Raw genomic sequence first — 17,355 nt, forward strand, 5'->3', positions numbered from 1 at the left:
AACCTCGCACCTGAATTATCACAGCCTTTGAAATACAAATCAAACTGCTTCACCTTGATACGCTGACTACTTCAGCCCATTTATTCGAGGATTTGTTCGTGGCCTAAGACAACAATAAAACATGGGGCATTATTTCTCCGGCTTCTCATTTCACAAAAGTGGCCTTGAAACCGCCAAACACTCATTACGCTTGTTTCCGTCAGACACATGGATATGCCAGCTTCTTGGATAATGAGAGGTTGGTATTTTTGTCCCCCTGACAGGTGTATTTTGGCTGCTCTGACGTATAGCCCTGTGCACACAGAATGGCTCAAATGAAAGGCATGTGGGTGAGCTGATGTTGCACTTGAACCAACCTCGGTACATTTGTGGCGTGAGGGCTCAGACAGCCACATCTCTGTCAAGTCCTCAAAGGCAACACTTCATTTTAATGATGTCGCAGAGTGTCTCTCTGTGGTCACATTTTCATTTCCAAAGAACACCCAAGTAAAACCAATGTATACCGTTTAGATTCTGAACCACATCAAAATCAGATATGCTTATTTATTTTAGAAGGAGATCAATCTGAGTCCTGCATCATGTTTTCATGCTGAAATAAATATATACTGTATATATATATTTTTTTCCACTGTGACATTTTTCAAGGTAATCTTGTGGACTTTTGAGAAGTGCCAGGAGGGAAGCTGACAAAGAGACTCACCTATGCAGTCCTGATTGTCAACATAATGCACCTCATTTACTCCCAGCCCTTCCTTCTGATACAGCTCTTGTTCCTGCATAGACAACGCCACAAGAAGAAAACAACAATAAAAAACAAACCAAAAAAAACAGCCTTCTTGAAATTAAAATCATCCACCACCTCTAACGAAAAACCATCAAGCCCACAACACACATATCAGATAACGAGGAAGAGGGACCCAAGTTGTGGCGCATTAATTGGAGGCCTTGGAAGAGAATAACGTTAAGAGATCACAGGAGAGAAACAAGGCCTCATGGTGTCCCTTGAGAAATTAGCATTCTAATGAGAGACGGAGGGAAATATCACAGGAGAAAAAGATAGAGAAGCTCAGTTTGCCAACCAACCACCTCTTCCTGGCTCATGAAAGAGTCATGTGACGTCGGCTTGTGAGTGACATGACATGGAAGGTTTCCCGGGAAAGAGAAGTAAAAGAAGTAATCCACACGCTGCTCACCCACCTCTTTCAGAATACGCTCGTTGAAGAACTGCTGCAGTTTCTCGTTGCAGTAATTGATACAGAACTGCTCAAAGCTGTTATGTTCAAAATATTCTGAAAAAACAGAAGAAGCAGAAAAAAATATATATTTCAATTCATTTTCTATATACAAATTAGTGTTTTTTTTTGCAAAGCCTTCGTTAATCACAGCAGAAGGGATCAAATTAATTCTGAAGCAAGAGCTGTGTTAATGAAGTGTGGGTATGCATTGGGGTACTTATATTAAGAAGCAAGCTGCATAGACGAGTGTCTCCTTAATAGGCTGCATTCTAAACAAACTTGCCAATTACACAGGAGCAAAACACAATAAATCTGGAAGGCAGGAAGCCTTCACTTTCAGCTTGTCCGTTATGTTATCTGTCATGTTGGGGCCTAATCAACACATTGTATTTAGCTTCAATTGAAACATTCACATTTTATTGAACACCAACTGCATTTTATTACCAAAGCCTGCGATGTCCAAAACCCCGATGAAGTTGGAGGAGGTGTCAAAGGGGAAACACTGGTTCACTCGTTTGACCACGTGATCGAAGAGGCGGCTGTACACTGCCTTGGCCAGGGCATCGCGGGCATTGTTTGCTTGTTCCACCTTTAGAGGCACCCTGGAGGGAAACACAAAGTGGGGCAGTGAGAGACAGTCAGAAACTGGGACACACTTGTCTCTCTTCTTGACCCCATCTCTTTTATTATTGTTTTCGTAATCAACCCAATTTGCAAAAGTTTAGCTGTGTCGAACTTGATGGGACACTTTTTTGCCGCATAGTGCAGTTCCCCTTCTGATCTCAACAGTCTAAAATATAGGTGATTATTTTGAAATGAGGGTTTCTGAGTTAAATATGAGCCATTAAAACTAAGATATGGCACTTGAACTCTACTAGCCTCTCTAATGGTGCTTTAACGCAACCCTATGTTTGAATTATTTAAGACGGGTTGAGGGGTTGTACAAAGTGCAGCTCCACAGCGACCCAGAGTTCAGCTCAGCTGTCCCAGCTGGGAAAAAGATGAATTTAAATCAAAAGGTCTGTCTTTTGTTATGATAGATTGTCACCCACTTTTTCTTTTGGTATTCCACCCACACAGTCTGCTTAAGACAAAAACCCTCCTCCATTAGTAAAAAGGAATAGTCAACGTATGCTAAGGTTTGGGTACCCTATTCAGTCATAATATAGGCCATTATTTCTCCATTTCATTATGGCATTAAAGAGTTAGAGCAGTATGTCTTAGAAAACACATGAGATCCGCCTTCATTCATCTAAGTGACAGGCATCTTTATCCACTGCAATGTTTCACATGCACACTAGTCAAAGAACCATTCATCCCTGACTCGATGACGTCAGCACGAGCCCTGCTATAACCCCCAACCTCCCAGGGGTAGGGTGGATCTGTCTTGGGCATAATAACAAAGGTCCCGCCTCCCTTGGCTCCACCTGCTCCCCAGACACCCGGCCTTCACTGTACAGTAGCCATGCTTGCCTGCCCCATCAGATATAGACTGCATTATTTATGTCTAGAAAAGACTTGCAGCCCAGGACGGCATCTGGCCTTCCTGCAATATTAATCCATCAAACCTGGCCGCATCACTCTTACACCACATCACCACTAAAGTACACAGGAGCCGTGCCAATACTGCACCACATTCAATCATGTAGAAGTACAGTTTACTTAGGCAAAGATGTCCCAAACGTCCCTCTACATTTGTGTCACTGACTCCCTTTTCAACTGGAGTCTTCTGCGAGTGCTTTAGCAGCCACAGAGCACTTGCCTGTAAGGAATTACATACTCTATCATATAATTTGCACTCAAGCCATTCATTTCCTAGAAAACAATGAGCAAGAGGATCTTTGTCTCTCATCAAAAACACTTTCAAAAGATGTTGCAGAGAGTCACACATCTTCAAGGCTGACCGCTTTTGTTCTTACTTGATTACTGTTCCTTTGGCGCCCCCTGCTGTAGTGAGCATGACCCTGGTTGTGAGGCTGACACGCAAATCGTCCTGGTCCAGACCCAGCAGATCCGCACAGTACTCCAGAGTCTGGCTGGACTGATTCTTCAGGACACAACCACCTTAAACAGAGAGTAAGAAAAAAATCACCCTTGTCCAACAAAACAAAACCACTTAAGTACTGTAAAATTTAGAAATCCAGGCCTTTGCAGTAAAGCATCTACATTTTACAAATGACTGTAAAATCTGCCTGATTTAGCAGTTATGAACATAATTTTTTAGCTTAGTCCTACAATGGAACAGTGACGTCTTTTTGAGATTCCTGGTATTAACAGCCTGATACAAAGCTGGTATTCAGGTACAGTGGCTGTAAAGTATGGGGAGGGAAATACATCTAAAAACTACCCTCAAGGAGAGTTTTGAATGTGTAAAGATTTGTTCCACAGAGACTTTGATTGTAGAGACAGAAAGAAAGAAAACACAAGCCAGGGAAATAGGGTCAGAAATAGAGAGAGACTGATCTTGGTTTTCGGGGTAACAGTGGTTCTTTTTCACCACTAGAGACTAAAGCTTGGTGTTATCAAAGGACCGTGGATTTATTGTAAATTGTTCTAAAACTGTAACACACATCTGTGGAATCACATGGTTCATATTAACTACAAATATTACACCAACTTGTGATGTTAATTTCAATAGGCAGCATACACAGTTCAATAAAGATTTTACAATAAATGTTCTTCCTCTTTATTGCCGAGCATGCGCCTTTTGAACGGATAATCCCCCCTCACACGGGGAAGAACTCAATAATGGTAACACATTCAAATAAATCTCCATACATCTAAATAAAAATATCCTTCTCAAGAAAGATGAAAATGTTAATTATCAGCTGTGTGTACAGAACACCTGATTCAAAAATGGAAGACTTTATAGAATACATGGGAGAATTACTTTCAAAGGCAAATCAAAAGAAGATATTTATCTGTGGGGATACAAACATTGATTTACTTTTTTTTTTTAAACTCATTCACTGACTGAAGAATTTGTAAATACACTGCATGTTATGGGACTGCAGCCGAGGTCAGCAGACAGACTGACTGTTTTGAATACTTTTGCAGATGTGTTTAGACTACTAGAGAAGAAATGGACAAGGCCATATCACTATCTGCATTGTCACAGGCAGAGAGGAAAATGGAAAGCATGTCTGTTGTACACTGGCAATGAATAAGGAGACCTAAAATTGTAAAATTGTATTGGAATGCATCTTCTTAAAAAAAAAGAAAAAAAAAGTTTTAACTGTATCAGTAGCTGTGTATCTGAATCTTATGGCAGTGGGGGCGGGACCTGATAAGCCTTTGGCTTCTCCTGCCACCCTTCAGACTATAACACAAAGTATAAATATATGTATGAATATGCAAAGAGAAAATTGTGTATTGTGTGTAATTGTCCGGAAGAAGAAAAAAAAAATACCAAAAGAGAGAGAGAATCTTACAGATTATTGGAGAACTATTTGTAGTTTAACTACTGTCTAACCTGAGGAGCTCCCCGTTTCTTCAAAGTCAATGTTGCCCAGATGCAGAACTCCAGCGACCACCCTAAAGAGGTCCAGCTTCTCAGTGTCGTCCAGACCAATCTTCTTCATGGCCACACACATCCTGGTGAAGTCGCCCTGGTCGTCAAGGAGAAGGTCCTTCAGGGCGCCCACCTTTAGATGCTGCCAAACGCAAGAGTGAGTGAGTCAGGAAAGTTGAAATCGAAGGAGAAAACAGACTAGGGTGTGAGAATTCAATTTAAAATCATGAGTTACTCAAACAAGATTAAATTCAGCAATGGTAATCTATGCTCTACGTTTGAGCAATATCATAACGTTTTCCTTAAATGTTGAGTTAATCTGATTAAAAATGTAATCGGAGGAAGCCCAACAGTCCACACTAAACTATAAAAGCAACATGTTTATCATGGACTTTGCTTTTTAGAACAGATCAAAATAGTTTACATGAATGTGCTAAGAAGAGCCCCCACCAACAGCACAGTAATGTGTTTAAACAATTAAAGAAGAAAGAGAGCAAATGAAATAAGGAGTTGAGATGGTAGATTGATCATACTACAGTGATATTTGACATGGGTTGCACAATTATTGCTTAATACATACTCCTGATGAAACTGTACGATTTGAGACCATTCCTGGACCTTGTTTTGAGGGCAGCAGCATGTTATATCATCAACTTTTACTTTCAAAAGCTTCAAAACAAAATCTCATTCTTTAAAAAAGATTTATTGTAAAATATGGGACATACTGTATACAATAATTGTGCAGCCCTGCATCGTATGACAGTAAAAAGCTCAATAAGCAAACATCCTTTGTATTCATTTTTCAAATCGGAGCACCACCTAGCCCGCACAAAACCTGGCACACACATGCAGACTAAAGAGGAAGCATGCACTCTTATTTCCTGTTTGCACTACAAACAGTAGGACGTAGAATCTGAGAGTCCCAGTGTTTACTGTAGGAAATACACAGGATAAAGAGCAGGGAGCACAAAGCCCTGATAAGAAATCAAACGTCACCTTGTTGTCCTATATATCACACACGTGGGAGGACAGACAGATATAGAATGGTTCATTAGCACCATATTAATAGCAAACAATGAAAGAATTGTTAAATAAAGAACATTTTACTTTGGAAATATAACTGACATTATGTAATAAATAAACATAATACAAATCCGACACCAACTGCCTCTTTACTTCCAGAAACAAAAAAATCTATAAGAATTAAATTTAAAAAATATAGAGGTAAAGATTGGCTCTAAGGTTGATCAATCATTTCACAGGTTTTTCCTGATTTTTCCTGAAACTGTGATTAGCATTAAACAACATATTATTCTATCTAAGAAAACAGTAGGTACAATGAACATGTATAATTAGTCCCTCAGAGAACAACGCATCACACTCATTTTTCTAATTGTTTCATGATATTAATTACAATTCTCCTGCAGGCTTTACCGTGCCACTCAACAAAGCTCTAGTTATTTTTCATGTCATACATAATTCATCGAATGCATAGACCTGAACTATATTCTTGACATGAAATATTCCTATTGGCTGGTTCCTGCATATCATTTCACATTTTATTTTATTTTTCTTCTTCAGTCCAGTGCCTATTTATCATTGTTGGGTAAAGAGTAATGTGCACATACCGAATGGATTTATTGCACGGGAAAGAATCCAAAAGTGTCCAAAAAATAATTAATTTCCTTTGCTCCATACTGTAGACATATATACCGCGAGTGTTGAAAGCGATCAACTATTTGATAAGAGTGATTAAGCGAGAACAGAACGTGACATTACCTCAGGACTCTTGCGGTTCTGCATGATTTGTTTGTCAGAGTCTTTGCTGGCAAAGTATCGGGTGCATCCTCGATTCAGGTACTACAAAAGAAAACAAATCAGCTTAAAAAAACATTTAGACATAATTAGTATTTTGGTCTATTAAATTCTGATACGGTATAAATTAATTTGACTCGTGATGTCAAACCTATTGGGGATACTTCTATTGATTTTCATCACCCAAAAGATTAATGTACTGTCTTCCAATGTTGTTGTGAGTTGCATGCAGTAATTGCCTGCGTTGATGTGGGCGTCACCTCAGGGACATGATATAATGACACTATGATAAACATCTTAACGAACAGAGCTACTTGTTAAAAATATTTCGCAGCGTGAGGGGGATTTCTGTTTTCACTTGGGAAGACCTTTCGATGTCTCTAAACATAAGCTCATCTGACATCTAGTAGGCATTCCGTACAACTGCTAACTTTATTGTTTTGTGAAAAGCCCACTGACCCTGAAGCTGTCCGGAGAGTCCAGGTGTAGTTTCTTCTTAATGTCGTCGGACGCCCCGGCACAAAGCCTGTAGAAGATGTGGTAGTTCCTCTCCTCGTTACTTTGCATGCAGATCCTCGACTTCTCCAGCAGGTAATGGGACACAAATCCACCCACCACTGCATTCTAGTGACACAACAGAAGGAATCAAGACTTAAAAAAAAATCAGATTTTAAAATCACACACAGTAAATGAAAGGCCAATCTAGAACATTATCAGTGATCAACTACTTTTACCTTCTCATTGAAGTGAATTTCCACAAACTTCCCAAAGCGACTGCTGTTGTTATTCCGTACTGTCTTTGCGTTTCCAAAGGCCTCAAGAAGTGGATTTGCTGAGATTTGACATGGAAATAAAACAGAATGAGGATCACACTGCACCATTACTATACATACAGTATTGACTGTAACTAGCCGTTGGTTGTATTTTTTTGGTTCGGTTATTGTATTACCTTCTACAATTCTCTCATCAATATCTTGACCACTTCCATATGTTGTGGTGAGATACCTAAATGATCGCAAATAAATTAGGATGACATTAACACTTATTGATATGTATAGTAAATCATCAGAATACTAAAAAAAGGCTTTTAACAAGATACTCAAACTTAAACCCAGTCAACCATTTAAAGTAAACCATGAGGTACTAATTGCTTGTTGAACAATTGACCCCCTTGACGGTTCCCCTCATTTCTGTATTGTCTGGAGTGGCCCTTTAAAACAAATATATGATGGGTAGCTGAAAAAGATGTCATGTTGACTCATACCTGAGGACAAACTTGGTGTTTTCAGTCTTTCCAGCACCAGACTCACCAGAAACTATGATGGACTGGCTCACCTTGAGAACCTTCATGTCCCTGTAGGCTTTGTCGGCTAAAGAAGAAAAATATTATAATCGAAGAACAGATTATGCATAACCTAAGTTGTTACGTGGTCTTAATTATTGACAATGTGACGAGTGTTGCTTGGAAAGGATGACAGTGAAAATGAAATGCTATTGATTGTGCCGTTTCATATTTGTATCTGCCATGTTTGATTTACTCTTACATGCAGTTCTCCCAAAACAACAAGGTGACTTTCCATTTTTTTCTATACTGTATTATTTCCACTTCTGACCAAATCAATTTCCTATTTGGATAATAAGGTTACATTTGAATGTGAACACTAGTAGAAAACCTTTATAGTCTCTCATTAGTTTCAAATGTGTTTCAAATACCACTCTCTTATTCTTTTTCTTTTCTTTTTTAAGGTAATCTCACTTTAGCATGTAGGTAACTTTGTGTAGTAACATAACCGTGATGAGAAGGTGCGAGCTCTCACCTATAGCAAATACATGAGGTGGCAGAGTTCCCAGTGACTTCCCCCGGTAGGACTTGATTGAGTCCGGGCCATACAGTTTGGGGATGTCAAAGTAAGGATTCACAGCTATTAAGATATTGGCCACATAAGTCTGTGAGAGATGAAAACAAGTATATAAGTTTGATGAGAGTCACTGCATTTTAGGGTTAATACATTGCAAAAAGTTAATACATAGAAAAAAATACATGTAAAATATTGACTAATGACAAACAAAGGAAGTGAAAATGAGCCCGTCGAAGACTGCTGGGACACACCTTAACTTGTTTCCCTGTCTTGCTGTTCCCATCTAGCAGCTGTCCCTCATTTCCTAAGTGAGTGACTGGGATCAGGATTGGGTTTTGCCAGTCTGACTTTGTGACCCTTTTTCTAGCTCTCCTTCCCTCTTTACCAGCTGGTACTTCTCCCCCAAGGGGAAACAAGGATAGGGACCCTGTCTTTGTCTGTCCAACCTGCTACTGTATCTCCTTGGGATCATGCAACTGGATAGTAGTGACTATAAGCTATTGTAAGAGAACATAAATACAAAGGGTTTACACTTGTGCTACAGCAGCTTTGTAAAAAAGAAGAAAGAAAACATACATAGATGTGGTCTTTATTGTACCGCACTCTGACATTGTTGAGAAGAGTGGCTTCATTCAAGTACATGAGGGAACCTGAAAACATAGGGCAAAAAACAAACAAACAAACAAGACATATTAAAGTATACCTTGTCAAAAAAGGGATTGTAGAATGTGAATAAAACGGTGTATTGACTTACAGTTGTCATCCACTAGTTTGTTGACATCGTCCTCTGCTGGGAAGACTTGGCTCATCGGAGCAAGAAAGTTCTGTAACACAAACACGGTATTTCGAATTGTAAATTTTTTTTTGCAATGTCATCTCCAGGATAGATTGACATGCTACATGTGACACTGTCTGTACTCAGCCCTGGAAACTGTGGTACAAGGTTACTCATTGTTTAATTATTGTTCCCTGAAAAGCTTATGACACAAACCAAATATTTATTAGCGTCCCAAAAGTAAGGAGACTTATTAGACATCATAAAAAGCTAAGCAAGTACGCATTAACGTGAAACATTTATCGTGCATAAAGATCACAGTAATGAAGTTTGGTACCACATGTTCCCAGGCTAAATTAGTTACTGATATTTTGCAGTGTATTGTTTAACAGTCTGGGTTAATGGAAATAAACTCAATGGAACAAGCCAGCTGTGAGAGAAACAAGGGGCAGACATGGCGGGGCAATGAATAATTTGGTGGGAGCGCAACCGGATCCGAACACCTGAGAGAGTTAAGCAGGTGTATGTGGCGCATGTGTGTTAGAAAGGATGATGATGGTGCTCTGTGCTGATCTTTTTTCGAACCAATCAAGTCTCTGTATTATTACAAAACAAGCAAACTCGATATCCCAAATTTGAACAGGCCCTGGGAATCTAGTGTTGGTGCGCCTATAATCAGGAAATCGGAATAAGTGACATCATTAAAGCAGACCCATTACTGTGTCTGGTCATTCCCTACAGTATTTGATAACATAATCAACACTTTTCTTTCTCCTTTTACATATTCATTGAACTCCCTACATCACTATGATTGCATGAGTGTGTGTCGGTGTGACCCAGTCTTTGGTATGATGCATTGTGTATTACTGCAAACAGAACTGCTTTGTGTGCCAGCCTGATACAGAACCTTGGCTCCAACTGGACATGCCTGTCCACACAAATAACCATGTGAGAGATGTCTAACCAATGAAATTGACAAAGAAGAAGAGGCAGCCAGGCCGAGGGACATGTACTGAGCTGAGACACTAATGAGCTCTACACTGCAGTAAAAACAAAGACACTCATTCATACCCTCAGTGAATGGGAAAGAGTTTATGCATCGCAATAATGGTCATGATCATTCAAAGTTCACAGCCAATCACAATGAGGTTCACTTCAAAGTCATTTAAGTGTAGTACAACTTTAAATATTTGTCTTCATGTGTAATTTACTGTGGTGCAGAATGATAATATGATCTTTCAGTTGGGTAGTTCTTCATTTCCCATGCCACTTCAAATGAGCAGGTATCTTGTAACTGGTGACGTCTTGACTATAGAATGAACTACAGCCTCTGTTCTTTACCTTCATTTTTTAAAGTTTCAAAATCATTTTCAAAAACGCTTATACTAATACAAACACAATGCATTCTGACTACATTGCCAATATATTGTATTAACAGTAGGTATTTTCTGCGTTGCAAAGAATTCATACTTACTTGACCATTGAGATCAAACACAGATTTAAATATTTTACAATAATAACTGCATTACATTTAGCTGTTCAAGTACCATGACCCTGGTATTGTTCACTGGTATAGTTAAGGTTTATAAAATAAAATGTATGACGGCTGAATTACATTTATGCCATGTCCTCATGTCAATGTTTGAAACCGCTGACGTAATCAAGCCAGGCCAGTAGGTATAGAGATAATTATTTGTCACATTAGACACCATAGAAGAACCTTGTGAGCACATAGAGCGTCTTCTTGAGGGAGGGTGGCGCATGCTCAGTAGATGTAAACAACAATTGCCATTTTAGGGTTCCCTAGGGGCTTCAGTTTCTGGTTTTGTGCATGTTTGCTCACTGCAGCATTGTCATGATTGACACTGGCTTGAAATTGAGAGTCACTAATATTATCAGTAACAACTGGATTTTCCTAATATGACAAGTCGAAAAGTGTGCTATGTCAAAGGCCAATGGAAAAGAGATTTTTGTTATTGGAGACAGCTGTGTGTGAGCCAAAATGTCCGTGGTGAGGAAGGTCCTATGCATTTGCTCTGGTGAGAGCACTTCAAACTACACAAAAGCAAAAGCAGAAAGGCGGGAGTAGAGTCTGTTGTGAACATCTTAGGCCTGCTTGCTGGGGGAACACGTGATGGCTCAGGTGTAACAGGTGGCCTTTACCTCCTAACGAGCAGCTCTCCCTCCAGGCAACACTATCAGCGCACCTGCTGCTGCTCTCTTTACTTATTCATGGCTCTGTACATGTGGTCTCTCATGTTTCTCACATATTACACATTGTTGTGCTAACGCCTTTCTACCTGCAATCGCACTTTGGAGAGACTGCGACCAAATTACAGAAAACATATGTCTTATCATGTTGCACAGCACAGTGCAATTCACCACTTAAGTCTTGCACATTAACTAATGAGTGTATATGGTTTGGGTATGTTGTCGGAAACCTCCCGGGATCAAGGCGAACCACACCTAGTTTATGTGACCCACTCAAATGAATGTGCAATTCCCACAACAACTTGCAGTATTTTCTACAGACTTTCTTTGCCTGTAAATGGAAATCTGGGTTTTGTGGATGTGGCCTGTGTTTTCGTGTTGTTGTTACCCACCTTGCCTCTGTGGCTCAGTGGTTCGATGGTGAGCGCGTCGGCTCCTATGTCAACGATGGTGCCCAGCTGGAACCCTTCGGTGGGGTGGGGCGCCCACACTGGCTTCCCATCCTCCATGGCTAACCTCCAGTCAGCACCCACACACAACCTGGGAGAGACAGAAAGGGGGAAGAGAGGCAACAGGAGAAAATAAAAGCACACGTGTCTTAAAATAGGTATGTTTATATAGTACACCCTACACAGTTTTGCATTTCTATTTTACTAAAGTACTTCAAACAAACTTGAATTTGGCCTCTAAGCTGGTCCCAGTGCCTGGTCCCCGAGCCTTGTATAACTACACAATACAATATGTATTACACCTTTTTTTTTTACAGCTGACAAGCACAAGTTGTTACCATCAACTAATGTAATTACTGAGAAAACACATGTGAGAATAATTTCTCGTGTCACTGTTCTTTTGCTTTGAGCTCCTGCAGTCTTACATTTCCTAGAAATCGTCTTTCTACAATAACATTTTGTCAGTAAATCTATCTTTAACTCGATATGGAAACTAAAATCAGAGTAGCTATACTTATGACTGAAAGAAATGAATAACACACAAACAAAGATGCAAATGATGAGGGATGTAACACACTGATGCTGTCTGCGTCACTTTCCATTAACATGTTATTCCATCTACTGTTCTTCTAAAAGATGATTTCCACTTGAACATGAGTGCAGTTGCCCCCTGAGGGATTCCTTTGCAATCATTAGTGAGGATAACCCTTCCTCGAGAGCCATACGCTCCAGTTTGCACATAGGCCACTGGTAACAAAGTAACAAACGTGTTATTATATTTGTATAGCTCTTCCTGCATACTGACATATACGGTTATGCAATGTCAATCCCAATAAGCCATTTTATTAAGCCTAAAGTTGAGTGTAGGTCATTTTAAATAATCAGAAATTGGCGCAGAAGTTGGAAGTCTAACAAAGAGCTAGCATTTTCTAGGCACTGTTGATTTTGCCAAATCGCACAGCACTGCATATTCAAATTGTAAAACTTTACTCTTATTTGAGTAATTGAAAGCAGCAGTTGAACGCTGGCAGACGCGATGTGCAACTAAGTGGATCATTCCTGCCTGAATGTTGTGCTTACAATCTCAGCATAGCATCTTCAGACAAATATGAAAGCTGTGTTTTGGCAGGCGTTTCATAAAGCGGTGGTTCTTCACAGTTAATTCTACAATTGCTGAGGTTGCAATAAATGCTGACGTTGTGCTTGATTATCCAATTAACTTCAGGGATTGGGGTCAAATGTCAGAAAGGATAGGTGCTGGAAACTGCTGATGCAGCCAGTTCAACAGGTACTGTACATCGAATCAGCAAAGTGGTGGATGAAGACTGGAGATGGTAACCTGTAGTGACCATCTCTATCGCTTTTCTGTCTTTGGGATCTAGATGAAGTAAGACAACAACAATCCTGCACTATTGTACACATAGTACACAAATATTTGTGATTTTGGCCGCAACATTAATTCTTCAGTTTGACAATAAACAATAAAATGAAAGGCTATTTTGAGTATTTGACCACTCAGTGTTACGAAAACAACCGTCTTCGCAAGACTAGTCAACCCTTTACAAAAGGTAGATCACTGCATGTTAATGCACTGCTCAAAGTAGCAAGGTGATAGCAGTCAGAGTTAAACTGCTGCATTATCAAGCAAAAACAACATGTTGGATTCATTATAACAACATCTGATTAAATAAGATACTAGAGAGCAGTGGAGCCAATGGATTGTCTTCAGACTTGACAGGATGCAAACGACTGATGCAAACCAAAAAATACACAAATCTGGTTCAACAACATCCACTAGAACTGGAGTACAACATGTGAAAGGGCCCTATATTGTTAGAAACTAAGACTCTGTGTACACACTACCTAGACGCCATTTACAGAACTGCAGGGATGATTTGATAATTAAACACTGAAAGTAGGGTTGTTACTTGTTGTGAATTGACAAAACATTTAAACTCAAGAGATTAAGAAAATGCACCAGAAGGAGGGAGGATATAGATTATTTTCCCACTGTTTTATCTTCAACCTTGCGAGATGAAGGCTAGGGGTGGGGTGGTAGAGTGGGGGGAGTACTCCTCACATTTTTAGATGTATTTATTTAGAAGGGACAGCACACATTGATAAACATGAGCACCAAAGTTCAACATGTAAATGTGCCAGATTTAGCCATGCAGGCTCATTTTCACCTGTAGTCCCTGAAATGACTGATAACACCAAAGCTTTCACACAGTTCACGTTTAATTATAGTATGTCCACACGCAGGAAATATGCTCAGTTCAAAACTACATGACCAACAAAAGTCTGCATGACTACACACATCTTGCTATAATGAATCCATGCAAAAGGGCTACGTTACTCTTCTGCAAACTCCAGTAACATACAAGACAACACCTCTGTCTTAACGATACAAAGCGCTGTGCAATGTAACAAGAGCTTTGTGAATGTCAAAGTAAAACCTTCAAACAATCTGGTTTATCACTTAGGGAGAGATGGCCTTCACTGTTAACGTTCTACAAGCAATGAGTTCCCTCATGAGTAACTTTGACTTGGCAGACCCAAATCCTCTTAGTGTTTGACCCTAATCCAGACAGGGAGGTGAGATGCATCAAGTGGTGAATGCCAAGCACAACAAGTAAGGCAGTAATCGGTTGCTATCAGAACGGTGACACGTTTCCCATGAAATACAGGGACACGTTGAATACAGAGAGTAGGAACACACACACACACACACACACACACACACACACACACACACACACACACACACACACACACACACACACACACACACACACACACACACACACACACACACACACACACACACACACACACACACACAGGGACACCGGCTCAGAGTTAAGGCAGGACACAAGCACGCCTCTTGTTTCCTGCCTCTTGTTTCCTGTTCTCTACCAGGCAAAGAGGGAGACATGGAAAACACATTTGATATTGACCCAAGGCACCAAGAGAGATAGATGTAGGCTACAGACGGGTCAGATATGGCCAGCCATGATAGATTTTTGATTTAACGGGACGACTTGGCTGAGGTGTGGATTTCAAAATGGTAGAATTAAGCACACAACTGATGAGTGAACAAATATATAAAATAAATAAGCCTTATGTTAACCCTGTTTATGAGGTTATAAAGAATCAGAGATATGAGAAGACATATAGGCCTACAGCTAATGAAAACTATGTTTCTATGATGATAACTTAACAGAACGTTATTTTAAGTCTGGCAGTAAAAAACACCACTAAAATGCAGGCAAGGCTTCTTATAAAATAAAATAGCTTGTTTGCATACACAGCAGACTTAGACTACGCAAATGCAAATTCCATACATATGTTGAGGCTATTGTGAGACCTCCTCGAGACTTTTTTCTGAACCCGGTTATTCGCTGAAAAGTTAAAAAGTTAAGATAAACACTTACGACTGGTTTCAGACAGTCAAAAGGACGCTCAGGGAGACAGGCGAGAGTTTGAAATCCCTCATACGGGATGTGTGGTTGTAGTAGCAGTAGTCCAACTTTCCTCGGTCTTCCTCTCTAGCGCAGGACGCATCGGAAAAGCTGATCTGGCTGTCTGGATGACAGGCTGTGCTCGCGCGCCGGTGAAGACAGGTGACGTCACTGCGACTGTTCACAACAGAAGGTGCTTTGAGATGCTGCTCGTATAGTAAAACCCCGTGTTAGGTGGGTTTTGCCCGCCTTGTTTTAGCGTAAAACAACTGAAAACCTGGTCGTAAAGGCAGAGGAGAAAGGGTAAAAATTTAGAAAGTTATTATGTTATCGAGCGTAGGACTAGGCCTACACAAAGCTGTGACATGCCCGTGACTTTGTCGTAACATGAATAATTTTTCATATGCCAAATTGATGATCATGTAGGCTAATTGAACTGGCTACTCATATCATGTAGGCTAAGTCATTTTTGTTGAATAAAAACAAACTTATAAAGGGTATAAGCAAGGCCTGGCTGCAGGTATACTTCACAGGCCTGTGTAGTGAAAAGACAGCGAATGTTGCCTTGAGTCATGAATATTTCAGAGGCAGGTAATCCAAAACTTTTAGGGGGATTTTTGAAGGAGACATCTAATCCACCATTGAAAGCCACCACTGGGTTTGTAAATCTAATTAGGATAGCTGATACTCTTGTATTGGTCCATATCTGGTTACTGACTCTAGATGACAGCATGTGAACTCTAATATGACACATTTGGTTCAGAAGTTTAAAGTCCAAATTAGTATTTGTATGACATCCTAAATAATGCATAACTAAGTAAGCACCACTTGGGACTATCAAATGGTGACATTTTGTGTTGGGACGCGACTGAACATCTAGTCTCCAAACAACTACCTTGTACAATTATGAATAGGCCTACCTATTATTCACCATACACATTCTTTTTTTTTTATTCATCCTTTTTCACTTTTCATAAATACTTGTAAATATTAGCATTTCACTTCGGAATTAAGATCATGTGTTTTGTGAGATAAAAAAAAGGTGAAGTGTATACAGACCAAGTAAGGAGTTTGTGTGTGGCAATAATCTGTAAACCTACTGCACTTGCGTGGACAATGGCTCCCTCAGGTGGTTACAAAGGGGACATGCATGATCTGTAAACCTGAAGCCGAACCCCAAACCATGCAATTAACTTGTTTCCAAGAAGGCAGAGAAGAGTAAAGAGAAGAGATTGGACGCACTAGACTAGAGAGTTGCACTACTGAGAAAATGATAGTTCCAGAAATGCTGTAGAAGCAACATTCAGGTTAAGAAAATAATCTTAAAAACTGAACTCGGATTGACTCTTGTATATAAAAAAAGTATTGTGCATTTTACGATACATAGTGAAAATGACCATAGCTAGTAAAGTTGTTTGTAATCATGTTACATAGACCACATCAGGAAAACTGGTAATCGCACATAATTTAGCCTTAGTAAAAAGCATTAGTCAGTGTCCCAAAACACATCATAAAATGTTCTTTTATTCATGGTTTAAGCAATACTACAGCTATGGCATTGTAAGTCCAGGGTGGGTAACCAAATCTCAGAAGGTTTCTTTTGTAAATATCTGTGTATCAGTGTATTTATCGGGCCCCTCCGCTGTCAATCACTGCACTACTTTCCCAGCCAATTATCTGTTGGGCCCCAGCTGCTTTGGACTTTATCTGCAAACTGTTTATGAATGACTTATCACACACATTCTGTGGTGCCTGTGGAGCAACATGAAATGTTTCTGTCGGACCACCAGTGTTCAAAGCTCCTGCAAGCCTATACAAGCTGGCAGTGTTTCTCTACTTCAGTCTGGAGATATCTCTACAGGTAGGTCATGTTGTTTTTGTAATCGCTACATTGTAAATCCTGTGTTAGCTGTCTTTTGTCTCTGGGGTTGTATTCATTCCGTAAAAACGTGTAGCCAAGTTAAAAGCAAACAAAAAAGTGAATTTGTCTTTGGTTTAAGTAAATGTGAGTAGATACTACTTATAGTATTGATTCATGT

At 39.8% G+C, this 17,355-nt stretch overlaps 1 protein-coding gene across 4 annotated transcripts in view; it reads right to left on the reverse strand.

Moving 5' to 3' along the window:
• myo6b (myosin VIb) overlaps nucleotides 1-11,915 on the reverse strand; it is a gene marked incomplete at its 5' end in the record, with an annotated part of 37,945 nt that extends 26,030 nt beyond the window's left edge. For 2 of the 4 annotated variants that reach the window (XM_080043075.1, XM_080043076.1), the window contains 15 exons: nucleotides 701-773; nucleotides 1,198-1,289; nucleotides 1,680-1,837; nucleotides 3,155-3,299; nucleotides 4,708-4,888; nucleotides 5,743-5,751; nucleotides 6,526-6,606; nucleotides 7,021-7,185; nucleotides 7,296-7,393; nucleotides 7,511-7,566; nucleotides 7,826-7,931; nucleotides 8,379-8,508; nucleotides 8,997-9,070; nucleotides 9,175-9,244; nucleotides 11,799-11,915. In XM_080043075.1, the coding sequence (XP_079899201.1) occupies nucleotides 701-773; nucleotides 1,198-1,289; nucleotides 1,680-1,837; nucleotides 3,155-3,299; nucleotides 4,708-4,888; nucleotides 5,743-5,751; nucleotides 6,526-6,606; nucleotides 7,021-7,185; nucleotides 7,296-7,393; nucleotides 7,511-7,566; nucleotides 7,826-7,931; nucleotides 8,379-8,508; nucleotides 8,997-9,070; nucleotides 9,175-9,244; nucleotides 11,799-11,915 (1,555 nt within the window). The remainder of the gene's footprint in view (nucleotides 1-700; nucleotides 774-1,197; nucleotides 1,290-1,679; nucleotides 1,838-3,154; nucleotides 3,300-4,707; nucleotides 4,889-5,742; nucleotides 5,752-6,525; nucleotides 6,607-7,020; nucleotides 7,186-7,295; nucleotides 7,394-7,510; nucleotides 7,567-7,825; nucleotides 7,932-8,378; nucleotides 8,509-8,996; nucleotides 9,071-9,174; nucleotides 9,245-11,798) is intronic. The other 2 variants (XM_080043074.1, XM_080043073.1) reach the window with 1 other exon arrangement.
• Nucleotides 11,916-17,355: the final 5,440 nt, after the last annotated feature.

The sequence above is a fragment of the Ammodytes marinus genome (assembly GCF_949987685.1).
Source record: "Ammodytes marinus genome assembly, chromosome: 15".
Taxonomy (NCBI): Eukaryota; Metazoa; Chordata; class Actinopteri; order Uranoscopiformes; family Ammodytidae; genus Ammodytes; species Ammodytes marinus.